The sequence below is a fragment of the Aethalodelphis obliquidens genome, unplaced genomic scaffold (genome assembly GCF_003676395.1).
Source record: "Aethalodelphis obliquidens isolate GAN/ISIS:26980383/991018 unplaced genomic scaffold, ASM367639v1 scaffold32, whole genome shotgun sequence".
NCBI lineage: Eukaryota > Metazoa > Chordata > Mammalia > Artiodactyla > Delphinidae > Aethalodelphis > Aethalodelphis obliquidens.
In genome coordinates, this window is record NW_020837976.1 from 13,361,931 (window position 1) to 13,388,449 (window position 26,519).

At 39.3% G+C, this 26,519-nt stretch overlaps 1 protein-coding gene across 1 annotated transcript in view; it reads left to right on the plus strand.

The window, feature by feature from the left end:
* The window catches only part of GALNT1 (polypeptide N-acetylgalactosaminyltransferase 1), an 83,086-nt gene that overhangs the window by 50,632 nt on the left and 5,935 nt on the right, over positions 1-26,519 (plus strand). Inside the window, exons 5-11 of the mRNA XM_027127740.1 lie at positions 1,901-2,108; positions 6,746-6,916; positions 9,005-9,122; positions 10,805-10,985; positions 11,845-11,984; positions 23,828-23,926; positions 24,410-24,544. Of these exons, the coding sequence (XP_026983541.1) occupies positions 1,901-2,108; positions 6,746-6,916; positions 9,005-9,122; positions 10,805-10,985; positions 11,845-11,984; positions 23,828-23,926; positions 24,410-24,544 (1,052 nt within the window). The remainder of the gene's footprint in view (positions 1-1,900; positions 2,109-6,745; positions 6,917-9,004; positions 9,123-10,804; positions 10,986-11,844; positions 11,985-23,827; positions 23,927-24,409; positions 24,545-26,519) is intronic.

Genomic DNA, 26,519 nt, shown 5'->3' on the forward strand with positions numbered 1-26,519 from the left:
AGAGAATCATGCATTTTTCATTTTAGTTATAGACAGGACAGAATATTATAACTTTCAAAGATACAGAATTCAGGGATTAGATTGCTTTGATTCTTAATAAGCACTTTAAACTGTCTAATATTTTGGGGAAGACTTACTGGGCAACCCAGTGTGACACAGCCGAATTTGACTGGTCTAAGGTACTAGAATATATCTCACACCTTACCACATGAGATTCTTTCAAACTCTGGACATAAAGAAATTTAAATCTGGATCAGGTTGGGTGAATCCGCAGTCCTGAATTGTTCTCTCGGTAGTTCCCTTCTAGGATTTCTTGCTGTGGGTGAAAAGAGGGGCTTTGAAGTCAGGCAGACCTGGTTTGAATCTTGGATCTACCTCTTAATAAGCTGTGTCATCTTGATCAGTTCATTTAATATTCTGAGCCTTAGAGTTTCATATCTAAAACATGTTTAATGACATCTCATAGGGTTGTTATGAGGATTAAATGAAATAAAATATGTAAAGAACCTGGCATTGTACTAAATAGGCATAAAGTGGTAAAATGTTGTTTTTCATTGGGGTCGGCACTACCCTCACCTTTTTTTTTTACTCAGAATCAAGTTATATATGTTTCTGACCCTAAGGTTTGGTTCATAAAATCATGGTGATCAGATAGGAGTTCTCCACATATTTTTCAGATTTTCTTTTTAGCCCAGATATTTTAGGAAGTGTATTAGCAGACATGGAAATGATTGGTGTTCTGGTGTAGTGGGACACAGAGGCCTTTTTTTCTTTCACAGTTTTCATAGTCCTGATTATTCCATTATTGAATCAGTCAGGTCTTAACCAGTTCCAATGGGCCAGAACCATTCCACTACTATTTGTCTTTCCCTCTCCGCTATGTAGGGAGCCCTTTGGATTCCCACGTTTAGTATTTAAAGAGCCCCTTAATACTTACACCCTGACCTTCGTTACTGGGGTCCCAGGACAGAGCTAGTCATAGGAGTCCTAGTAGCTCCATGTCAAGTTTTTCCTTCACTAGAGAGACTGTCCTTGTACCTGTGGTATGGGGACAAATTGGAAAGACATTTGATCACCATCTGTCACTTCTCTGGCATAAGCACCATGAACTAACCTGATCTGAAAAGGTTCCTGTCTTTGGTTTGAGGAAGTGGAACCTTTTCTGCTTTTTAAAATCAATTGTGTACTTTGGAGGCAGGAACTCCTTGGCTTAGGAGCATAACCTCTATCTGACCTCTCTAGGATAGCTGCTGACTTCATCACCCATTCACTCTCCCTTTCTCTCTTCCTCTTCAATTGCCCTTCCCTCTGGAAACCTTTTTTGCTTAGACCGACCTATCTGGTAAGGGTTCTGTTTGGTCTTATAGCTCCAGTCCAGCATTCTCATCTAGCTTGACCTCATTTCCCGCCTCCTGAAAAAGAACTACATAGTCAGAGACTGTGATAAACTATAAGACAATTTGTTTCTGCCTTTGAAGAAACCCCACAGTTTTCCGAACTCTAACAGCTATTGCATATTGTGTTCTTTCTCTCTATTGAAGTCTGGATTTAATTCTCTTGCACTACCTTCTTTCTGTTCCTGATCCTTAAGCATGATTAGAGAAAAGGAGAATTGAGCCTGACGGAGAGCTGCTTAGAGAAGTGTGGTAACGTGCCTTTGACTGAGCCTGAGCTCAGAGGCTCTCCCCTAATTCCTCGTGTAACAAAGGAGAGGCAGTTCTGGTACATTCTCTCAGGAAATAAAAAGGCTTCCTAAGTGAAACGGGTTTGTGAGTCAGGGAGCGCACTGAAAGTGCTCAGTAGGTATGTGTTGAATGAATATTGCAAACTAAAATTGCCTTCCATCTGGATAATGCCAGCTCGCAGTTTTTAAAATTTGTTTTGTTTTATTAATTTTCAGACTTTTTGAAAAGACCTCTAGAGAGTTATGTGAAAAAATTAAAAGTACCAGTTCACGTAATTCGAATGGAGCAACGTTCTGGATTGATCAGAGCTAGGTTAAAAGGAGCTGCAGTGTCTAAAGGCCAAGTGATCACCTTTTTAGATGCTCACTGTGAATGTACAGTGGGGTGGCTGGAGCCTCTCTTAGCCAGGATCAAACATGACAGGTAATTTTCTGGAGTCTATAAATTGTTTTCAGTGCGTTTGTCCTAAACTATGGTAAGTTGCAAAATTCCATGTTTTTAAATAAATATAAAAATATTTTCCTTTAAAACACCCATGAAGAGTACTCTAAACCAAATATGAATAAGACCACGTTCTAAAGTCTGGAAGGAATGTTTGCAGACTGTCTTGTTAATGAGGATGGATTAGGAAACATGTTAGGACGTATACTATATGCTCTCTTCACTAAACGGGAGCAGAACAGATAGACACGGATCTCAGGGAAGGTAGGATAAAGCCCTTTACTTGTCCCTGCTCTCTAAGGCTGACACTGGGGCGCGAGCAGGTCATCTCCTCTCTGTCTGCATCCTTACTGGGACTGTATCTCTTAGCCTATAGCACAAGGTAGAAGCGGGTGGGGAGATAACACATTGTCTCCTGAAATGCTTGATTGTTTATGGAAAAGGACTGTAATCTTGGATAATACAGGTAGAATATTGGGAACAGTGCAAGCTCATGGTTGTAGTCTTTCATGATGCACAATTTTCAAAGAATTACCTACTGCTGGGCTTGGCCTTAGCTCCTAGATATGAGGAGACAACCTAACTTCAGTCTGCAAGACCTATGTTAGTTGAATTTCTGCTTGTCATTGAAGTTTGAACCAGAGGCTGTCTGTGTCAACATTAAGGTTTAGATTTCAGCAGGGTAAACTTTTACTAGTCACGTAGAGCATAGTGGGAGCCAAAGTCATTGCATCTATTCTGTTTGTAAGCAAATGCTGGACCTACATCTCTGCCCGCCCCCCCACGCCCAGTTTTTTTTTGGCCGCGCCACCCGGCATGTGGGATCTTAGTTCCCTGACCTGGGATCGAACCTATGCCCCCTGCATTAGGAGCGTGGAATCTTAACCACTGGACCACCAAGGAAGTCCCCATCTCTCCCCTTTCAAAGATGAATTGCCTGGGCAATGAGAAGATACAGTAGCTTTAGGAAGAAGAACACTGCCTGAAGAAGAAATAGGATATTTCTGTAAATTGTTTTCTATATGTAACAGATGACTGATTTAGGAAGTGTTTGCTTGCGTAAAGACAATGTGTAACCATTATGAAGCAGGAGCCTGGACCCATGGAGAGAAAGCAATGTGAGGTGATGACAGAAATATGAAAGGGAAATTGGCTGAAATAACAACCACAACAACTTCCAGTTGGGCTGTGTGGTAGATTAGGTATCCTGAATAATGTTTCCAACTGAAAAAGCTAAGTGCTGGATAAATTCAAAACACATTTTTTTTTTAAAGATTTATTTTTTATTTATTTATTTCATTTATTTTTGGCTGCGTCGGGTCTTAGTTGCAGCACGCAGGATCTTCATTGAGGCACGCAGGATTTTTCATTGCAGCGCATGGGCTTCTCTCTAGTTGTGGCATGCGGGTTTTTCTCTCTGTAGTTGCGGCGCATGGGCTCCAGAGCACGTGTGCTCTGTAGTTTGCGGCACACAGTCTCTCTAGTAGAGGCGCGAGAGCTCAGTATGTGTGGCGTGTGGGCTTAGTTGCCCTGCAGCATGTGGGGTCTTAGTTCCCTGACCAGGGTTCAAACCTGTGTCCCCTGCATTGTAAGGTGGATTTTTTACCACTGGACCACCAGGGAAGTCCCCCCAAAACATTTTTAAGTGCCTCACCAAGTTGGCAGCAAAGTAAGAAATTCTGCAGATCTCAGAACAAAGTGCAAACAAGTAAAGTAGTCTAGGCACTAAAGCCAGCTTTCACTTGTAGGGTTTCTGCTGAACTTAGGGGACACTGAGCTTCTGCCTTGAAAGACAAACAGATGGGAGGATGGGAGCCAAGGCCTGGGCCCCGCCTACAGTGGGAAGACGAATAGCAAACACCTGTATAAAGCGAGGCTCCTGATGTCTGTACTTCTGTGTTAGAATGAGAAATGAATCCCACCACACCAAAGACAACTTGGCCGTTTCAACCTTGGTATGGGGTGGAGGAGGGGAAATGGATCTCCCCTAAGAATTTGTAAGCAGAACATAGAAAAGGGGTACCAATTCAGCTCTTTTTATGAGACTAGTATAACCTTGATATGAAACCAGAACAGATGTGGAAAATTACTCAAACCCACTCACAAATGCTAATACGAAAATCTCACAGCACCAGCAAACTGAATCCAACTGAGATTTATTAATATCATATCAACATATATATATTTATATATATAAGTAAAGCATATCATATAACATATCAATATATGTAACATATCATCACTACTTGGTTAGTGTAATATTACAAAACCAATTCACATAATATACCCTGCTAACATATTTCTGAAACTGTGATTAAAACCCTGTCATTAGGACTTCCCTGGTGGCGCAGTGGTTGAGAGTCCGCCTGCCGATGCAGGGGACGCGGGTTCGTGCCCCGGTCCGGGAGGATCCCACATGCCGTGGAACGGCTGGGCCCATGAGCCGTGGCTGCTGAGCCTGCGTGTCCAGAGCCTGTGCTCTGCAATGGGAGAGACCACAACAGTGAGAGGCCCGCGTACTGCAAAAACAAAAACAAAAACAAACCCTGTCATTAAAACTCTAATCACTTTAGTAGATACAGAAAAAAGTGTTCATTTATGATTAAAATGAACATTGATTTATGATTAGAAATACTTAGTAAACTATTATAGAATGTAAATTTACTAATTTAAGATGCTAAACTAATTTAATTTAGCTACACACACACACACACACCCTTAACTAGCAAACATCATATCAATAGAGAAATGCAGAAAGTATTTTTTGGAAGCTATTGCACAAGATAAGAATGCCCTGAATTATTACTGTTACTCAGTATTATTAGAAGCCTTAGATTTTGCAATAATATAAGAAATAAAGGGTATAAGAATTGGAAAGGAAAAAAGCAAGTGCTGTCAATTGCAAATGATTTTTTTTTTTACGAAGAAAAGTAAACTATAAGTAGTGGAAATAATAAGAATTTAGCAGTGTAGCCAAACATAAGATCACCATAGAAAAGTCAGTTGCCTTCTCCATACCAGCAGGAAGAGTTAGAAAATATAATGTAAAAAGAAGAAAAGAAATGATACCATTTATAATAGCAATGGAAATCATAGGCTATAATTAGGAATATGTTTAACAAATGATGCATGAAATAGAAAACTGTTGAAATTCATTGGAAAATAATCTGAGCGGAGAGAAGGATAATGTTCATGGATAGAAAAGTCAATACAAAAATGTCATTTCTCTCCACATTGATTTATATAAATTCAATGTGTTTCTAATTGAAAATCTCAACAGAATTTTCTTGGAGAAACTGGCTGATTCTAACATTTATCTGGAAATACACATTTTAAAAAATAGCTAAAATACCCCTGAAAAAGAGGAGTCAAGTACAACTGGGCCTGCCCTACTAGACATCAAGACTTATTTTAAAGCTATTTTAATTGTGGCAGTGACGTATTGATGCAGGAGTTCACAAATAGACTAGTGAAACAGAGCCACTCCATGTTTCTATGAAAACTTGATTTATGACAGAGCAGGCACTTATGATTACAGCAGCAGAAAAAAAAAAGACCGTTAGATAAATAGTGCTAGAACAATTGGTCATCCATAAGGAAAATAAACGAAGTTGGATCCTTACTGCATGTAATACCCAAAATCAGTTTCATAAGGATTAAAGATAAACATGAAAGGCAAAAATATAATTGTTTTTGAAGATAATATGGGAGAATATGATTTGGGAGTAAGGAAAGATTTCTCAAATAAGACACCAGTCCGATGGGGAGGATATCACATACTCTAAAATGTGGCTCCCAAGGGCTCTGAGCAGAGGGCACTGTTTCTTAGAAGGGGTTGTGGGCATATGTGTTTTTTCAAGTTTATAAAAATCACAATACCAAAGAAAAATGTTTCAGAGTGCGTGTTCAGACAATTTGTATGAAGAAATACAAACTGCAGGAAAAATACTCTTTCTAATCATTAGAAAAGATAATTTTTTTAAATCCAGAGATACTGTGTAACATTATTATAGTAACAAAATTGCAAGAAAATAACATCCAAAGTTGATAGTATTATAAGGAATCTGTATATACATATAACACTTTTGGAAAGAAGTTATGAGTAGTGCCACAAAAAGTTCTTTCCTTTAATTCACTTATCTCACTCCTGGAAGTTCACTCTTAAAGCAAAAGTGAAATATTGTATATATGAACATGGTCACTTAGTATCTTAATAGCAAAAATATATAAGAAACACAAATGTCCAGAAGTCATTTATTAAGAAAATTGTTAGCTTAAAATTATTAAATATGTAGTCATTAGAATTATTAAATATATAGTCATTAAAAGTTATTTTTGAATACTGTAGAAATATTTGAAGTACTTTTACATGTGGCAAATATATAAAAGTATGAATGGAAGAGGGATGGAAGGTTATTTTCAATAAGTTATAAATATGATAAATAATTATGATGCTAGGTTGGTAGGATATAGCAGGGAATTTTTTCACCATTGTCCTTGACATAATAGAATGTATTTTTATTTTAAAAACACTTAGTATACACTTGTTATATAGTTGTTACCATAGCCCTCAAAAAAGAAGGTTTTAAAAGGTTTTTAATTTGCTTTTATGATTTTAGGAAGACAGTGGTCTGTCCTATCATTGATGTGATCAGTGATGATACTTTTGAGTACATGGCAGGTTCTGACATGACCTATGGTGGATTCAACTGGAAGCTCAATTTTCGCTGGTATCCTGTTCCCCAAAGAGAAATGGACAGAAGGAAAGGTGATCGAACTCTTCCTGTGAGGTAATTGATTTGTCAAACATTTTCCCTAATGTGTTATTGGCAGGGGATTGTGAAGCATTGGGGATCATATTAGAAGGATTATATGTGTATTTTGAAAGACATGAAGGATTTGTGCACCATATATGTAGTTAAGAGCCATCTTTCATGTATATCATTATTTCAAAGAGGGATTTTTTTCCTCTGATGAATTAATAAAATTCGAATTTTTCATTTCTATAAATCTAGTGCCTGTGAGAAATGACATGCATATGTTTTCATTCCTATATGAACAATGTTTTGCACATCTGTAATTTATGCTTTAATTCAGTTGTTAGGGATAATAATATTTAACTTAAACCATCCCTTAATTAATTGTAAGTGCCAATATGTGAAAATAATACTTAAAACTGGGTAATAAAATGTAAAATGTAAGATTTTAAATTCAGACATGTACCATCTGATAAGGTTAGAAAAAGCTTGTTTCAAATATAAAAATAACTAGAATTGACAAAAGTATAAAAAAGGATTTCCATTAATGCATTTCTGCTTTTTCTTTTGTTCTATATTTGGTCTTATATAGATTTTTTTCAGAAAGGGATAAAAACCTTCATGCTATTCAGGACCTTTAGATAGAGACCTTGAGCCTTCTGAGCCATCCTAGGATTCCAGCTGCATCAGCCTGCTGCTTCTGTAGTAATTGAGAGTTCCTGCAGCACCAGGCTTTTTAGCCTTCTCCTCTCCAGGAGAGGAGAAGGCTTCCCAGATCTGTCTTCCTTTGAATTAAGTCCAGTTCTGACAAAGTTGAAGAGAGATTTCACTAATTCTATGCTCTTTCTCCCTAGCCAGCCCGAGTCCTTTCCTAGTAAAGGGACTTTTCCACTCTTCTGGTGACAGTTCAAATCACCATCTAAACCAGGGGTCACTAAACATTCCATACATGATTGACTTCTTTGAAAAATCTGATAAAAGCTTTGAGTCTTCTCTAAAGTGGGACTGGGGGTGGGAGGCAGGGATGCACATGTGCAAACAGAAGGGTTTACACAAGTCTAGGAAATTTAGAGAGATCCCCAAACCTAGGTCAAGAAACCCCTGCACTAAATGATAATGCAGGGTGTCAGCCTATTTATTTCCTTTGACTCCTAAGATATTAGACTTTCTCATTCTTTTTTCTCTTCTAAAATCAATGTAAGTCCTAACTTCTTTGTGGAAACAGCTATTTCTACTGGAAAAGCAAATGCTGCCACCCTCACCAGTGCATGGAATGAGTATGTTTTAGGGTTACATAGGTAGCCAATTCATCCTAAAATATGATCTCCATAGTGTCCTCTGTCCCTGGAACTTAATTACGGTCTCTTAGTTGGAACCCAATTTTTCTCCATATTCATTCTTCAAGGAAACCAATATTTGGTATTCATTTATTTAAATCCTCCTTCATTATCATTTCTCTGCTTAATTCTACCTATTCCCACCCACTCTACATACCTAGGCCATGTTTTGAGGCAGAGAATTTACCATACTTGGTCAGGATGATGATCTCCTTACTTAGGAGGAGTATATTGATTTTATTCTGTACTTCATCTCCTTCCTTAAAGGTTGAGGGAAAGGGCTTCATTGCTTTCCTCCTGTTTAGTCTTATATCTTTGCAGTATTTGCCACCCCTTAGAACCTGGCGTGTTAGAGCTGCTAACGTGCGTCTAGTTGGTTAATGTGGTCAACTGCATTTATGGTTGCTTGGAACTATGGAGTAGATACACAGTCAGATGGAGAGGATTATGAGAAATAGCTTCAATTTAAGGAGTTTGGGGTAGAAGCTCAGTCAGGACCTGAGGATCAAGAAAGGTACTGAAGACAGTAAGAGCCCTTGGGACTGGGCAGGGAAGGGTGTCCAGGCAGAGAAGGATGTCCAGGTAGGAGCTGTGACAGCACAACTGGGGTGCAGGTCCAGCACAAAAACAAAGAAAGCCCTGGGAGCCTGTGAAAGTTTCTGCAGAGTGTGAGAATAAGCATTTATTCTGTAGTTACAGTTATAAAACTACTTTTAAAAACAAAAACTGATAGTAAATTTTAAATTGTTACAATTAACGGTATAGTATTATGATTGAATTTCAGAACACCTACAATGGCAGGAGGCCTTTTTTCAATAGACAGAGATTACTTTCAGGAAATTGGAACATATGATGCTGGAATGGATATTTGGGGAGGAGAAAACCTAGAAATTTCCTTTAGGGTAAGTTCCCTTTGAAAAAAGTAATCTGTATAACCTCAAATATGGATATGCTTTAAATATTTATGTTATCTCTAAATAAAAATTAAAAAGTGAATTTAATATGAGTTAATCAGACTTCACAGCCTTCAGCCCATAAAAAGTTTGGTGATACTATTAAAGGTTCATTATAAACTATTTTAAGCAAATAATTTAGTTAGATTACTAGTCCACCTGTAAAACTTATACAAGATTCCCCTGTTGTCTTTAATTTGTTACTTTCAAGGAAGTGATTCAAACTCTAAAAATAAACAAAAATAACACATAGTTTGTAGATGCTACTTTGTTACTTAACTGCCAAAAACATAATCTCACTTTCTTTAATATGCTTTGTCCTTCTGGTTTGAAAATTGTTCTCTCTTATTTAAACCTGGTCACTTTACCAGCTTTATATTTTTCCCCATAAAAAGAAAAAGGCGGGCTTCCCTGGTGGCGCAGTGGTTGAGAGTCCGCCTGCTGATGCAGGGGACACGGGTTCGTGCCCCGTTCCGGGAAGATCCCACATGCCATGGAGCGGCTGGGCTCGTGAGCCATGGCCGCTGAGCCTGCGCGTCTGGAGCCTGTGCTCCGCAATGGGGGAGGCCACAACAGTGAGAGGCCCGCGTACCGCAAAAAAAAAAAAAAAGAAAAAGGCAAAAGAATTCTGAAATTATTCTAAATGAATGGTAACCCAGTCAACCTTAAGTCTTATGCATTTCCTGTTCACAAAAAACAACATATTTTTAAAATGACATAGTGTATTTCTGAAAATAATGAACTTTAGACACATGGCCTATAGTGGAAATCACACTGAACTGCGCTGAAGTCTAACCCAGCTAGCTTGCTGTGTTCCTGGTAGATAGCTTTGCTCTTTATAAAAGGAGAGGTTTGAACTCCAGATCATCTTGGAGATCCTACTTAGCTGTATCACTTTATGATCCTGTGAAAATGTTAAGGCAGGCACACAATATTTAACAAAATCAAAATTTTTCAAAATGTATTTTAATTGAAAATAGATGTTTGACTTATGGAAAAATGTATTTTGAAAGGATAATTTCGTTAAGGATGTGAAACCAGTTAATAATCTTTCTTTTACCCCTTTTTTGTTTTTATTCTCACAAACACCATAGAGTGTGCTCTCACTGTCCACTGAATAACTCACGAGTAATCAAGTTTAGATTCCTAGGTTCTGTTTAATGTACAGGTTGTGACAGGTTTGGAGAAGGAGGAACAGATAGGACTCTGGCTGAATACTGCATGGTCAAAGTTTTTGACCATGAACGATATTAATAAATATACACACAACCCATAATATAAACATTTCATGAAACAGTATGTTCTTGTTAGTACTGGTTGCAGTTCATCAAATTTGAATTTTATGACCCTTGTAAGAGTGACGGCCTGCAGTTAGAGAAATACTGCTATGGACCTCAAGTCTTTTCTGTATTTTGCATTTACCTATCTTTCTGAATTTAACCTTCAACTTCTGGTTTGATCAGAACCAAAAATTGAGGAAGCACTGGCTTTGGGACCATATAGCAGGAGCTCCACTGTACGCCCTTGATTCTGTGAAATTCCAGCTATGAAACTCAATAAGATGTGAACCGTTGTTTTTTTTTTTATAATTATCAGTGTTTAAAACTGGTCTTCTTTGCTGCTGTTTTCAGATTTGGCAGTGTGGAGGAACTTTGGAGATTGTTACTTGCTCACATGTTGGACATGTGTTTCGGAAAGCTACACCCTACACGTTTCCAGGAGGCACAGGGCAGATTATCAATAAAAATAACAGACGACTTGCAGAAGTGTGGATGGATGAATTCAAGAATTTCTTCTATATAATTTCTCCAGGTTAGCATTATCTTGCATTAGAATTACAAAACTAACTTTCTTGGTCTGATCCTAATGCATTCTGAATAGAGAGAAGAAGGAGTGGAAGAGAACCTCTGAGCAGAGGCCAGACACCTACCTCATAGGTTGTTGTAAGGAGTAAAGGAAGTCACATACGTATAGAAGGTACTTAGCAGAATGCCTGGTATATGTCATTAACAGTAACAATACATGATCCAGTCTTGCAGAAGTCACTATTGGTCCAGGTGCTTTCCATGTTCTTTTTTTTTTTAAACCTAACTGCAACATTTAACATGTATATGAAAGCGTCAGATATTTCAAGGCCAGTGCAGAGCCCTGTAACATGCCTCCAGGGACTTCTTTCCTCTTCTGAGTTTTGTGGCAACAGCTGTTCCATCAGCTATAAATCTGCCTGGCATTGTTACCATCCCATCCTCTTCAATCACCACAAGACTGTGCAGTGGTAGCGCACACAATTCAGTGAGCTGTGAGAGAGAAACCTGACTGGAAACAATTGCTCTGTTTAACCTCTGTTTCATATTTGGGCAAAATTGGTCTTTATTTTTGTTTTTGCCTTAACAAATATTAAACTTTTCTGACCCCATATAACTTACATTTGTATGTAATATTATTAGCATATATATCATTCTCAGATAAATTTAATTTTTCTTTGAAAAACACATATATTTCCTTGTTTTATACTTCGGGAGGTGGATTTATGGTACGTCACTTGTGTAGTCACACATCACCAAAATGATACTATTTTTCCTGTGTGACTGGCTTTTTAGATGCAATATGTAAATAGAAATGTGTTACCTAACGGAACATTAATAATTCAGTCACTTATTTCTTTTAACAGGTGTTACAAAGGTAGATTATGGAGATATATCATCAAGACTTGGTCTAAGACACAAACTTCAATGCAGACCTTTCTCTTGGTACCTAGAGAATATCTATCCCGATTCTCAGATTCCACGTCACTATTTCTCTTTGGGAGAGGTAAAAAAAAACGTGTGTGTGTGTGTGTGTATTCTGTGTGGTTATTATGTTCTCACTGATTTATAAAAAAGAATAGACGTTACACTTCTAACAAGGGAGTACCTTCGTATTAAAGTTACCTCAAATGTGAGAAAGTTCTTGTTAGTTGAAGCAGTCTACTTATTAATTTTTTATCATGTTATATTTTTGTTAAAATAAGAATGCTCTACCTCTCACCTTTCACAGTTGGACTTTTGTTACAGTATATTAGTGTCTTTGATAGACTTCTTATTTTAACAAACTGGCCCATTTAGTTGAAACCATATATTCCTAAAGCTAATGTCCTAGCATTAATTAGCCCAAATTAAAGTGTGAGGAACTTCAAAGTAAAGATAAATTGTAAAGAACTGACAAGGAAACTTGAAAGACCATTTATAATAAGTTGTATTTTTAACACCCATTTATTTTCCCTTGGGAGTCCAAAATCTCAGTGTGGGCATGGAGGTTGGAAAGACTGTTGGTTAGCATACTTATCTCTGATGATGCCTTTAGTCATTGCTCTTAGAATTCAGCAGCAGATCTTCTTGAAACTGAAATAATTTACTTATTAGTGCTTATAATTAGCCAACACAATTAGTTGTGCTTTGGAGTTTGGCCTTTTTAATCTTTGTGGGTGCCCATGGTATAGGGTCTGGTGTGAGAGGGTCTTGCCTTCTTACCTTCTGGTATAACTACCAGGATGGTCACAAGGAAGTATTTCTTGTGCCCTGTCCCACTGTTTTCCTAGACTGTCGATAGCCGTTCTTTCTGGTTCCCAGCCAAAGCTGTGCTCTGTGTGTAGGAAATCTAAATGGGTCCTTCTCTTTAGGCCAGGGGTCTGATCAAGTCAGGGGTTTTAGTAGTTTCATAGGGCTGCCATAATAAAATACCACTTCTGGCTTAAACACAGAAATGTATTGTCTCACAGTTCTAAAGACTAGAAATCCAAGATCAAAGTGTGGGCAGGTTTGGTTCCTTCTGAGGTCTGTGAAGAATCTGTTCTCTGCCTCTTTCTAGCTTCTAGTGGTTTGCCGACAATCATCGGTGTTCCTTGGCATGTAGAAGCGTCACCCTGATCTCTGCCCTCATCTTCACATGGCATTCTCCTGTGCACGTGTCTGTCTCCAAATTTGCCCTGTTTATAAGGACACCAGTCATTGGATTAAAGCCTACCCTAATGACCTCGTTTTAACTTGATTACCTCTGTAAAGAACCTATCTCCAAATAATGTCACATTCTGAGGTGCTGGGGGTTAGGACTCCAACATGTGAATTTGGAGTGGGGACACAATTCAATCCATAACAAAGATTGAGCTAGGTGGGGCTGGGTTGCAGTTTTAGGGAAGACTTAGTTCACTTCTGGCTCATGTATGTTTCTTGGAGGGGTCTCTGTCTCCTCAACCCTGAAAGTTTTGCCTTTCTGAGGTTTTGAGATTAGTATACTTTAGCCTCCCACCTTGTTCAGTGGGGGGAACCAGTTGTTATTTTTTCAGGTCTTCTGTCTAGCAGGAATTTGTCTCCTAAGCACCAGGAGATGTGGAAGATTTTTTTTTTAATTTTATTGAAGTATAGTTGCTTTACAGTGTTGTGTTAATGTCTACTATACAGCAAAGTGATTCATTTATATATACACACACACACACACACACACACACACACACACACACATTCTTTTTCATATTCTTTTCCATTATGGTTTATCACAGGATATTGAGTATAGTTCCCTGTGCTATACAGTAGGACCTTGTTGTTTATCCATCCTATATATAATAGTTTGCATCTACTAATCCCATACTCCCTATCCATCCCTCCTCTACACCCCCCATTGGCAACCACAAGTCTGTTCTCTATATCTGTGAGATTGTTTCTGTTCTGTAGATAAGTTCATTTGTGTCATAATTTGGATTCCACATATAAGTGATATCATATGGTATTTGTCTTTCTCTTTCTGACTTACTCTGCTTAGTATGATAATCTCTAGGTCCATCCATTTTGCTGCAAATGGCATTATTTCTTATGGCTGAGTAGTATTCCATTGTATATATGTACCATATCTTCTTCATCCATTCATCTGTCTCTGGACATTTAGGTTGCTTCCATGTCTTGGCTATTGTAAATAGTGCTGCAGTGAACACTGGGGTGCATGTATCTTTTCAAATTATAGTTTTCTCCGGATATATGACCAGTTGTGGGATTGCAGGATCATATGGCAACTCTGTTTTTAGTTTTTTGAGGAACCTCCGTACTGTTTTCCATAGTGGCTGCAGCAATTTACATTCCCACCAACAGTGTAGGAGGGTTCCTTTTTCTCCACACCCTCTCCAGCATTTGTTAGTTGTAGACTTTTTAATGATGGCCATTCTGACCAGTGTTAGGTGATAACCTCATTGTAGTTTTGATTTGCATTTCTCTAATAATTAGCTATGTTGATCATCTTTTCATGTGCCTGTTGGCCATCTGTATGTATAATTTGGAGAAATATTTCTTTAGGTCTTCTGCTCATTTTTTGATTGGGTTTTTTTTTGCTGTTTTTGTTGTTGTTATTGAGTTGTATGAGCTGTTTGTACAGTTTGGAAGTCCTTGTTGGTCGCATCATTTGCAAATATTTTCTCCCAGTCCATAGACTGTCTTTTCATTTTGTTTAGGTTTCCTTTGCTGTGCAAAAGCTTGTAGGTTTGATTAGGTCCCGTTTGTTTATTTTTGTTTTTATTTCTATTGCCTTGAATGACTGACTTAAAACATAGGTATGATTTATGTCAGAGAATGTCTTGCCTATATTCTCTTCTAAGAGTTTTATGGTATCATGTCTTACATTTAAGTCTTTAAGCCATTTTGAGTTTATTTTTGTGTATGATATGACCGTGTGTTCTAATTTCATTGATTTACATGTCGCGGTCTGTCCAACTTTCCCAATACCACTTGCTGAAGAGACTGTCTCTTCTCCATTGTGTATTCTAGGCTCCTTTGTCAAAGATTAATTGACCATAGGTGTGTAGGTTTATTTCTGGTCTCACTATTCCATTCCGTTGGTCCATATGTCTGTTTTTGTGCCAAAACCACACTGTTTTGATTACTGTAGCTTTGTAGAATTGTCTGAAGTCTGGGAGAGTTATGCCTCCTGCTGTATTCTTTTTCCTCAGGATTGTGTTGGCAATTCTGGGTCTTTTATGGTTCCATATAAATTTTAGGATTATTTGTTCTCCTTTTGTGAAAAATGTCATGGGTAGTTTGATAGGAATTGCGTAAATCTATAGATTGCTTTGGTAGTACGGCCACTTTAACAGTATTAATTCTTTCAATCCAAGAGCATAAAATATCTTTCCATTTCTTTGAATCATCTTCAGTTTCCTTTATTAATGTTTTATAGTTCTCAGCATATAAGTCTTTCACCTCCTTGGTCAGGTTTATTCCTAGGTGTTTTTTTTAAATGCAGTTTTGAAAGGGATTGTTTTTTTTTACTTTCCCTTTCTGATATTTCATTGTTAGTGTAAAGAAATGCACCCGATTTCTGTTATGTTAATCTTCTATCCTGCTACCTTGCTGAATTCGTTCATCAGTTCTAGTAGTTTTTGTGTGGAGTCTTTAGGGTTTTATATATATAGTATCATGGCATCTACATATAATGACAGTTTTCCCTCTTGAGATGTGGAGGATTTCATTCTCCCTTTTAGCCACAGCTTCCCATCCACTGACAGCACAGCAAATGTCCCATGAGGGGAATGGCCTCGTATTTGGGGCTCCTCTGATTTTTATTTTGTCATGCTAGCCTTCACATAACCAGCATCACTGTGCTCTTTCCTTAAGGAAAAAGCCCTTTTGGGCCACACCCTGTCCTCAGCCTGCACCATCAGCAAATGTCCTTACTGAGGAAGACATCTGGTGATTGTCAGCTCCCCTAGGGAGGGCTCTTCCCTTTCTGGGATTATAGTTCACCTCGCCCTAATTGCTTCCATTGCTCTCTAATAGACTCAAAAATAGGATTTCTGCAATTTAGCTGTTTTTCCCTCTACTTGTTGGAGCAGAAGTGTTGGACTACTATGTGTTACTACTGAGAAAGTGCTTTTCCTCTTCTTTACTACAGTGCAATACCTCAAGCCAGGGGGCCATAAAGATTCTGGTTCTCCTTTCTTAATAATCTTCTAATTCCCCAAGGTCCCTCTTTTTATTAGGTCAAGGCAGTGATTTTCAATTTTCTGATTACAACCCAGAAGTGGTTTATAAGTCAATTTAGCTGCTTATGGCCAACATCTTTTAATAGCTTAGGAAATACTGTGTGAAAGTGCATTGCTTATAGTAAAGAAACTTTGTTTTTACTGGGTCTGTCTGCAGTTCATTGCAAATCTTCATAAACCTTTAAATTATAAAATTGACTTTTTGAAGGCATGTGAATCCAAATAGAAAAAAAGAAAAACTCAACACTTCTGTGACAGGAATTGATAGCAGGGCAAAATTTTCTTTGTAAGTCACGACAGGGAATGATGATTTGTGTGGACAGGGCCACATCCAGGTCCCACCCCAGGACTGAATCTTCCTGACACTCAGGAAAAGTCGGCCCCCCCCAACCCCCGATCTGCAGGAGGTTGTCACTTCTTCCTTCCTTTCATTCATTCAACAAATATTTGCATACGGACTATTTGATAGATACTATTTTAAGTACTGGGAATACAGTGAATAAAATAAAGTCTCTGCTCTTGTGGATCTTACAGTCTCTGGAGGAAGACAGATTTTTCTCTTTTTTTAAAATATTCACGGTGTCAGGTGGTGGTAAGGACAAAGGGGATAGAATGACTTGTGGGCGGGAGTGGTGGTGCTCTTTTATGTGGAGTAGTTGAAAAAATCCTCTCTTATAAGGTGATTTTTGAGCAGAGATCTGAAGGAAGTGAAGGAGCAAGTCAGATGAATTTCTGGGGAAAGAGTGTTCCAGGCACAAGGAAAACAAGTGCAAAGGCCCTAAGACAGGAATGTACTTTGGCACATTCCAGAAGCAGCAGAGAGGCCAGTTGTCTGGGTATAGTGGACAGGGGGAGAGCAGAAGAAGATAAGGTCAAGACGTAGTGAGGGCCAAATCACATAGAGCTTGTAGGCCATAGTAAGGACTTTGGGTTTTGTTCTGAGGTGGGAAGTTGCAGGGAGAGATGAGCAGACTTTCACTGAAAAGGATCAGATTGTCTGCTATGTCAAAAAGAACTCTGTGGGAACAAGAGTAGAACTGGTGTATTGGTGAAAGGAAAAGAATAGCCAAGGATTATATTAAGATTTTGACTGAGACTCTGGGGCAGTGAAGTTGGCCTTACTGGGATGGAAAGGCCTGTAGAGCAGGTGCAGAAGGCGCTCAGCAGTGCAGTCTGGGACATGTTAACATTTGATCCAGGTAAAGATAGTGGATAGATATTTGCATTAAAAAACCTGCAGCTTGGACAAAAGTTTGCGATGGAGATCTAAAGTTAGGGGTTGGCAGTATATAGGTGGTTTTTAAAACCACAAAACTTCATGAGAGCACCTTGCGGGGGGAGTGAATGTATTGTAGATGGACAAGAGGACTGAGGACCAAGCCATAAAAAACTCCACAATTTAGAAATTGTGAAGGTGAGAAGGAATCAGCCAAAAAGATTGAGAAGGAGAGAGCATTGAAATAGGAAGAGAGGGAATTCCCTGGCAGTCCAGTGGTTAGGACTCTGTGCTTCCACTGCAGGGGGCACGAGTTCCATCCCTGGTCAGGGAACTAAGGTCCCACAAACCACATGGCATGGCCAAAAAAAAAAAAAAACTGTTACTATTTCTGAAATAGGAAAAGAACCAAGAAAGTGATGCCCCAGTAAGTGAAGGACTTGCTTCAAGAAAGAGGGAAGTGATCCATCGTGTGGAACACTGCAGAGAAAGGAGGGAGACAAGTCCTGAGAACCAGCCATTGGATTAGTGAGGGAGACGCTGTCAGGAGGCTCCATCTCACTGTGTCAAGTGGGTTCCGGTGGAGATCGGTAGGGACGGAATCTCTGATGGCTTCACAGGAGATCAGGAGAAGAGGAAGTGGAGATCATGAGTGTGGATAAGAAATTTTGCTGTAAAGCTGAACAGAGAAATGAGTGGTAGCTGGAGGGGTAAATGGGGTTAAAGAAGGTTTTTTCTGTTTATTTTTGCTAAGATGAAACTGTGCTGATGCCAAGGACACAAAAGAGAAAATGTGAAGATAGAAAAGAGCCACTGCTTGCAGGAGTCCAAGAGTCACATTTAGTAGGTGGGGGAATGGGCTGTGGTGCACAGTGGAGGTAGAGGCTGGAGGGCGGGCAGTTCATCCACGCAGCTGGAAGGAAGTGGGGGCCGGGGCCAAGTCAGGCAAATTGTGGGTTGAGAGCTGGAGGCTGGTAGTTTGAGGTGGGAGTGTGAGGGACTTCTCTGGTGAGCTTTGTTTCTTCAGCTGAACACAAGATCGTTGGCTGAGAGTAAAGAGCGGGTATTGGTGACGGGGGAAAGAGCAGGAGATGTAACGTGGAAAAGTAGGATGCGGTAGAGCAGCTAGATCACAGCGGGGAGCTGCGCAGTGGTGAGTTAGAAACTGATCATCCTGGTTGCAGTGTCTTCCAGTGCCAGAGCGAGCACAGACTCCTTGGTTGTCCTTGGTAGTTCCTAAGGCTACTTCATGGTTGACCTGAGCTCCCTGCCTCTGAACTTTGTTGTGGTTTAAGGAAGTCACCTCAAACAAGCGAGGGTATGCGGAGTTCCTTGTCTCATTAGTGAGTATCCATTCCCTTTGCTGGGGCCTCATTCCAGTCAAGAAAGGCCCAGCGTGGGTGATGCCATGGGAAGATTGATAGCAGTTGCTTGCCTTCAGAATAAAGAATGAGGAGCTTTTTTTTTTTTTTCCGGAACTGACCCAATTTTGGACAACACCTAGGCATTGTTAGCTAGGTCAGAATATAGGCACATTACAAAGAGCCACTTGTCTAACACACAGTAGATGATTGCCTAGGCAAGCTTGCCTTTTACCTGCCTCTTGCCAGCCGGCTTTCTATATAAGAAACAGATTTTACCCTCTGTGGCCTGCTTGTTATTACCTTAGTAACTAAGCAGCTGATCTTAAGCATTTATGTCCTTAATACTAGGCCACACTGTCAGGTCGAAGCTCTGATTTGGGGACTGGGGTTGTTCTCGAGCACCAGCCAAAGGGCAGCTAGGGAGCTTGTGCTTGTGATAGCTCCACCTCTGTGAGCCTTCCTTTGCTAGGACTGGAGTTTAGCCTATCAGGTACCTCTTGTCATGTTACAAGGGCCCAGGGAAACTTGAAGTCATAGGATTTTAGAGCAGAAAGGGAAATCGGAATGTGTACATTTAGCACGTCTGGCTCCACAGAGTCTGGCTCTCATAGCTCCTGTAGGGACCTGGAACTGAATAAATGTGTTTCATTGTGATATCTAGTTGTTGTTAATCCAAGAGGTGAATTGTCTAAACAGCAGACACAGAAAGCAGATAATCCAGACTCTTAACAGTGTAGCCAGGCTTATGGACTGACCATTTACTTTTCCACCCTAAAATTTACTGAGCATGAACTTTATGTCAAGCACCAGTCTGATGCTTTACAAATATTAACTCATTTCCCAGCACTCTGAGATAGGTGCGATTTTCCCCCACTTCACGGGTAAGTAACTTAAGGCACAAATAAATGGTTTAAGCAACATGGCTCAGGTCACAACCACAAAATGGAAGAGACAGGATTTGAACACAGGCAGTCTGGCTTGAGAGCTTGTGCTCTTAACGACTAACACTCATACCCTTTCTCGTATCTAACCAGTATTACCTTCACGGCAGAGAGGGAAAAAGTAAATCTAGATTCCGTAATAGTAGATTCTAAGAATCCTTTAACTGCTTACATTGTCTACCCTAATGAAGGTGCCAGGATTCTGGAGGAGACTATAGCAGAAACCAAGAAACTTAGGCTCTGATTTCTTGCCTGGTTTCATTCCTGGTTTCCCAGGAATGAGTGCATTCACAATCATCAACTCATAAGGTTGAAAATAATATTTTAGTGACAGCTGTTGTACACCTGAGTGAGTTAAGGAGAACCAACAGCTATTTTGGACCTACTAGGTGTCGGTTTCTGCTGGGTCTCTGTATGTGTTACCTCGCTAAGGGATCTCAGCAAATGTGAGAGAGAGTGTTATCCCTGTTTTACAGATGAGAAAATGAGGTTTGTACAGCAACATTTCCCACTTACTATGTTCTAAAGAATGCTGGTGTCTGATATCTCTCAAGGTGCCTGTTAGAAAGCAAGGGATAGGGGAGGAGGGGTGGATTTTATGGCCAAAAATGTTTGGGAAATGCTGCTTTATAAAAAGCAGCATTATATCCTTCTGTACTATCAGTCCCCATCCCTACCAAGAGTCTATGTTAAAAGGCTTTGAGAAGTCCTTCAGTAAAGAAAACCTATTCAAATTTGTTAATCTGGTATTTCCCAAACATACTTGATCACAAAATCATTTTTTCAGTGGCAGATACTGAAAAACAGTTTATTCAGTTGTTCAAATCATGGTTTTGGGAATCACTGTCTTAGAGTACTGACCTGCCAAGGTCGCATGGCAGGTGGAGCCGGGCGTGAGGCCCAGCTCTGTGTGTCCCCCGACCCTGAGCTCTCATGCCTACCCATCTGCCTCCAGACACCTTGAAAGTGCGGCTATTTTCCCCTGACTGCATCGTTCATATATTGTTATGACTTCTTTTAAGTGTCAGATTTTGAGTAACCAAGTCTGGTACCTATTTCCATTCCAATATGAACATTGAAACAAGTATTATCACCACCATTCCATAGTTCACTAGAAAGCCGGTAATTGGTTACATAGCCTTAAAGCTGTATAGAATTACCATTTTGAACATCTGATTCAACTTTTTTTTTTTAATGTTCCTAATTTTTCCCTTCCGCAAAGACTCTTCAAAGTTAACTCCCACCAAAGAAACCTATTAAATGATCTCCTGCCTCCTGACATCATAAAGAACAGAATTGTTCCCAAAACTCACCCCTAGTCATCCTGGTTTTTCATGTCCTTCAAAAATCATCTCACACACTCTGTAGGTGAGGTAGCCCACATGTATTACTACAAAGGAGGGGGATATTCCCTGAAAATTGTCTTCGCTAGCAATCTAACATGTGGAAAAACCAGCCTGAAGAGCAGCTCAAAGATGCCACTTTATGCGTTGAGCCAGACAGAATCCTCTCTGCCCAGGGACCAGGCATCACAGCTCCCCTTCTACAGAAGGTCCTTCCTCACCGAGTGTGCGGGGCTTCTCTCCACCCCTCCCCTGCACTTTGGAGAAGTGCCATCAGGCCCCACCAGAGGCCCATCCACTCTCTGACCACCCGTCTCAGCTGGGCCACGTCTTGCTGATCAAGGTTCATTGTCACCAAAACAGTTGTTGGGAAGTAATGGTTTCCAATCCTTGGAGTCTAACTCTACTTTTAACATCTAGTTGTCAGTAGTATCCTCAAGGGTTGGAGGCTCAGATCTCTTATGTCAGAAAACAATCCAGAATTGTTCATAGGAATGGTGTAAGGGTGGTATAAGCTGTTACAGGTAAAACTCATAGGACAATGCCTGGTGCAGAGTAAGTGTAATTTATTTGCTGTAATTTTTAGCAACATCAGTTATGGAAACAGAATAGCCAAAGTTGATTTACTATAAGATAGTTACTGAGTGATAGGAAGTCCAATTACATTTGGGGAGAATTTTATTTTTTATTTTTTTATTTTTTTGCGGTACGCGGGCCTCTCACTGTTGTGGCCTCTCCCGTTGCAGAGCACAGGCTCCTGACGTGCAGGCTCAGCAGCCATGGCTCACGGGCCCAGCTGCTCCGCGGCATGTGGGATCTTCCCGGACCGGGTCACGAACCCGTGTCCCCTGCATCGGCAGGCGGACTGTCAACCACTGTGCCACCAGGGAAGCCCGAGAATTTTATTTTTTTAATTTTTATTATATTAAGTTTGATAAAAGATAATTATTTAACCAAAAAAACCCATTCCATGTGAGAGGGAGAAGCTGACAATAATGTTGGTTCTTCCCTAATCATTTCTGTGACATTTATCACCTTTCTTCAGAAACCTCTACATCTATATTTGAAAGAAAAAAATTGAGGAAAACAAAGGACTGAGGAGTTTGTAACTTTTTCAAAAGTATAAGGAAATAATTGTTTTATATGAATATATGAGATAAAGACTCACCTTGTCAAAATTTGAACTAAACTTTTTGTCAAGTAAGATAGCCATGATCATCAAGTATTAATTGATTATCCATTAAGGTGCAGAAAGGTGTGTTTTATGTAAAATTGTATCTAACTATAAAACCTTTTGTAAAATCTATTTATGAGGTAATAGGTTTCTGCTTTAAAATAACGGATAAAAAGATGATGTGCATTACGTGGTAAAAGAATTCCTGGATACTGATGTGATATGCTACACCCAGGAAAAAAAGGCCTTGTGATTTCCAGCTTGAATAATTTGACAGCTTGTGGGATTATTAATAAAACTAGGGGTTTCAGGGGAAGAGGGGAATATATGGAGGAATGATGATGGATGTTTGTTTTAGGTAGCACTCCTCACGGTCAGGGGTGGAGTGGCAGGGGTATGTTAAAATATTCGGGTGAAGAAGTATTAGCATTAAGGAGTTGGAAAATCCTGTTTTTGCATGAACTGAGTTTGAGGTTTTGATGGAATAGCCAGATGGAGTTGACTAGCGATAAGGTGGCAGCACAGAATTATTACCGTTTCTGAGTCCACTACGTGCTAGACTCCGAAGTAGGCATGTGGATGCACTGTCTTACCCAGCCTCAACATAGAGCTGACTAGTCTCTCTTAGGAAATTGTCCTCAGAGGGTTTGGATCATTTGGACTTAAACCCAGGCCTCTCTTTTGCCAAAGCCCCAGTTCTTATTCTGATCCCCTGGGAATAATACAGTTATTCTTATGCTATTGTATCTTTATAAGAAAAAAATGCATCTGGACTTGTTAGTGCCTTATTAAAATAGTGGAATAATACGTAGACTATACATGTTTATAAAAATAAATGGGTTATTTGTGGTTTTAACTTTCCCCCCAGTTTATCTCTCACACACAATTACTCCTTTTCTATCTACATGACATGACAGATATAGTTTGTCCCACTTCTCCCTTCCGGCTTACCTGCTGACAGTACCACCCATGACAACAGATTTAGAACTTTACAAATGTCTATTAATTTGCCATATGCTTTTAAACTGTAGTGGTTCAGAGGAAAAAAATATATCAGTGCTTAAAATATTCTTCCTAATTCATATGACTGATTCAACTTTTTTATGTAACTGACAAGTACCTAATGGAAGAATGGTGTTTACACTACACACCATGCTTAGGCTTTCCAGTTAAGCCAAGTTCCAGGTTCTTTGCTTAGAAAATACCCACCTTGAGCCTCCTAAGAAGTCATCAAAGTAGTTATCAATAGTAATGCCCCCTTATCTTGGTGGCAAACAGTGTCCACAGGGAGCTGTTAAGTTGCTTTAAATTGTTAGGCAAACTAGAGCTTACTGAGTTAAACACAAATCATAGAACAGTTTGGGATGAAAGAAAGAACTTAAAGGATTTCTCCATGAAACACAAAAATTACTTATATAAATAGTAAGACCTTTCTAGATCACAGAATCTTAGATAGCCAGACAGTGATTTTTTTTTCCCTCCCAACTCATAGCCCTTACCTAAGCAATTAAGAGATTTAGTGGGAAGTTTAGATTGATTTTAATGTGTGTGTTAGATATGTATGTGTCTGTCTAGTTAACCTAACTCGTGATATTTTTCATTCATTGTCCCCCTAGATACGAAATGTGGAAACAAATCAGTGTCTAGATAACATGGCTAGAAAAGAGAATGAAAAAGTTGGAATTTTTAACTGTCACGGTATGGGAGGCAATCAGGTGCGTATTTTAGTAAAGCTTTAAAGGGGTAATTTTTGGATTTGTTTTCATCTTCTTCCTTTTTTATTTCATGACATCATTCAGGAAATATTTTCCTACCTTTAAAGAGAAAATAATAAAGACCTTTAGGAGAATAGAGCCTTCAATCTAATGATTATTTTTTAAATGAAACATTTGTAAAAGGCCCTTTCTGAGAACTGTGTTTACATTGTTGTACATGAGATTTATTCTGCCCTTTTTGGTCAAACAGATGACAACCCTTGACAGTACACTCAGTATATACAGACAACTTAAGATCATTTTTTTTTTTCTCTGCAAAAATAGTGGTGTCTTTTCTGAGTCATTTATTCTCCATTACACTAATAAAGTTCAAAAAGCATGTATCTTGAAATACTTGTCTTTTTCTCTGCCAGATTCTTGGGCATATAAAACTCTAATTTATTTTGCTGTTAAAGCTTATATGTGTGCATTTTTGTTTTTCAGGTTTTCTCTTACACTGCCAACAAAGAAATTAGAACAGATGACCTTTGCTTGGATGTCTCCAAACTTAATGGCCCAGTCACAATGCTCAAATGCCACCACCTAAAAGGCAACCAGCTTTGGGAGTATGATCCGGTGGTAAGTTATCCAGTTGAATATAGGAATAAAATTGGGTGTCATTGGGTGTATTGTATAAAATATTTTATATCTAAAAGAGTGAATTCTTGTGGAATCTGCATATGGATCAAATTGTTCTTATATTCCAAGAACTGACAGGTAGGAAAAGCAATATACGTAAAATAAACATGTTTTAATCTCTCCAGTAATTAAATTAGAATTGCCTCCAGTCCCTGGGTCCTTGTTGTTACTATGTAATCACTCTTCCCTCCGTATGTCCTTAAGCTTTGCCAGCCACTATGGTAGAAATGGAACGGTTAAGTAGGCTTTTAAAATTACCGAATTAAACACTGAGGTAAAAGGTGAGATTTAATTAATGAAATTCTCTGGCTCAGTGATTTTTCAGTGACATATATAATAAAACTATTTGTCTTTGCTTTCCTCTGGAGCCACTCCCTCTCCCCACCTGCTATACGTTGTACTCAAATAGAGGTACTTAAAAGCAATCAAAGCATCTCCAGTAAACCCCTCTTCCTTTCCTCATACCTGGCTAACCTCCCAACTTATGCTTTTTTGTTCTGTGGTTCTGGAACCAGCACCAGCATCTTCAATATATCTTTCTCTGGTTTTTTTTCTTCTGCTTACAAGCGCTGGTTTTCTTCTTCATGTTGGGACAGACTTTTGTTCCTATTTTATTTTGTACATACCATCCTACTTTTCTCCCGTGCCGTATGATGGCGAGTGAATGGCTGGCACTTGTGCCTCTGGTTCTTCAACCTGGCTCCTGCCTTGGTCTGACACTATATAGAAACAGCCCCTGGATGCAAAGCCAGGACATTCTCGTCTCTTTTTCTTAACTTCTCTGTAGTATTTACTATTGCTAAGCAGATGCTCTTTTAAAATCCTTGTATCCATTGGCTTTAGATGCACTACTGTTTAGTTTCTTCTCTTAGCTTTTTCTCTACTTCTTTTGTCTGCTTGGCTCACTCTGCTGCTTCATTCTACCCCCTCAATGGAGATGTCCAAACCAAGTTGTGACTTTGGCTGCCTTTTCTCTGTATACTGCATCACATACAAACCCTGGTCTACTTTTCATCTTCGACCAGCTATTCCCTGAACGTATCCTGTACTTTCCCACTTTACATTTAAGATCATACAGTTCCATCTGCCTAACAAATCCTGCCTGTTCTTGAGAGCCCAGAATTGACATCATTTCCATGGATCCCAGCCAGAAATTAGCTCTCTCTGTCTTAATTACAATTGTCTCTGACCCCTGTAATTCTGTGCTTCTTTGTAGTTATTTATCTACCAGTCTTTTTCTCCACTATTAGTTAGATCCTGGAGGGCAAAGACCATGTTTTATAAATCCTGGGTCTCCCTTCACAGTATCAAACTATAGTTAAAAAAAAAGTGTGTGTGTGTGTGTGTGAGAGAGAGAGAGAGCGAGCGAGCGAGCGAGCAGTAGCTCAGTTAATATGACTGTTGGAAGTGGCCTGAATATTCTGTTGCAGGGTTTTCCATGGTGCATGCCGTTGCCATTTTGGATGTAGCTGCCCCAGGTCCTGCAGGATATATGGCATCTCTGAGTCCAGACAGTAAATGCCAGTGGCACCCCACAGTCATTGTGAAGCCAAAATATTTTGAAAATTAAAAAGCCTCCCAATTGTATATGTTCATTGAAGAATGATGGTATGTTTAATTAGGTAATATAAACCTATTTATAGTAGCATGAACAAACAGTGGTTTAGTTTTTTCTTAAGTCTGGATGTAAGTGGCTTCTGGCATGGATTCAGTGATACAGTGATGTCAGGGATAACATTGCAGCAATATTCTTGGCTTTTTCTTGTGGCCTCTAGAAGGCTGCTACAGTGCTCACCATCACACCCAACTCAAGACAGGAAGAAGGGAAGAGGAATGTTGCACTACTGTGTGAATTGCTCTTTATCAGGAAAGCCAAAGCTTTTCCTGGATCCCCTGCAGCAGGCTCTGCTGTGCC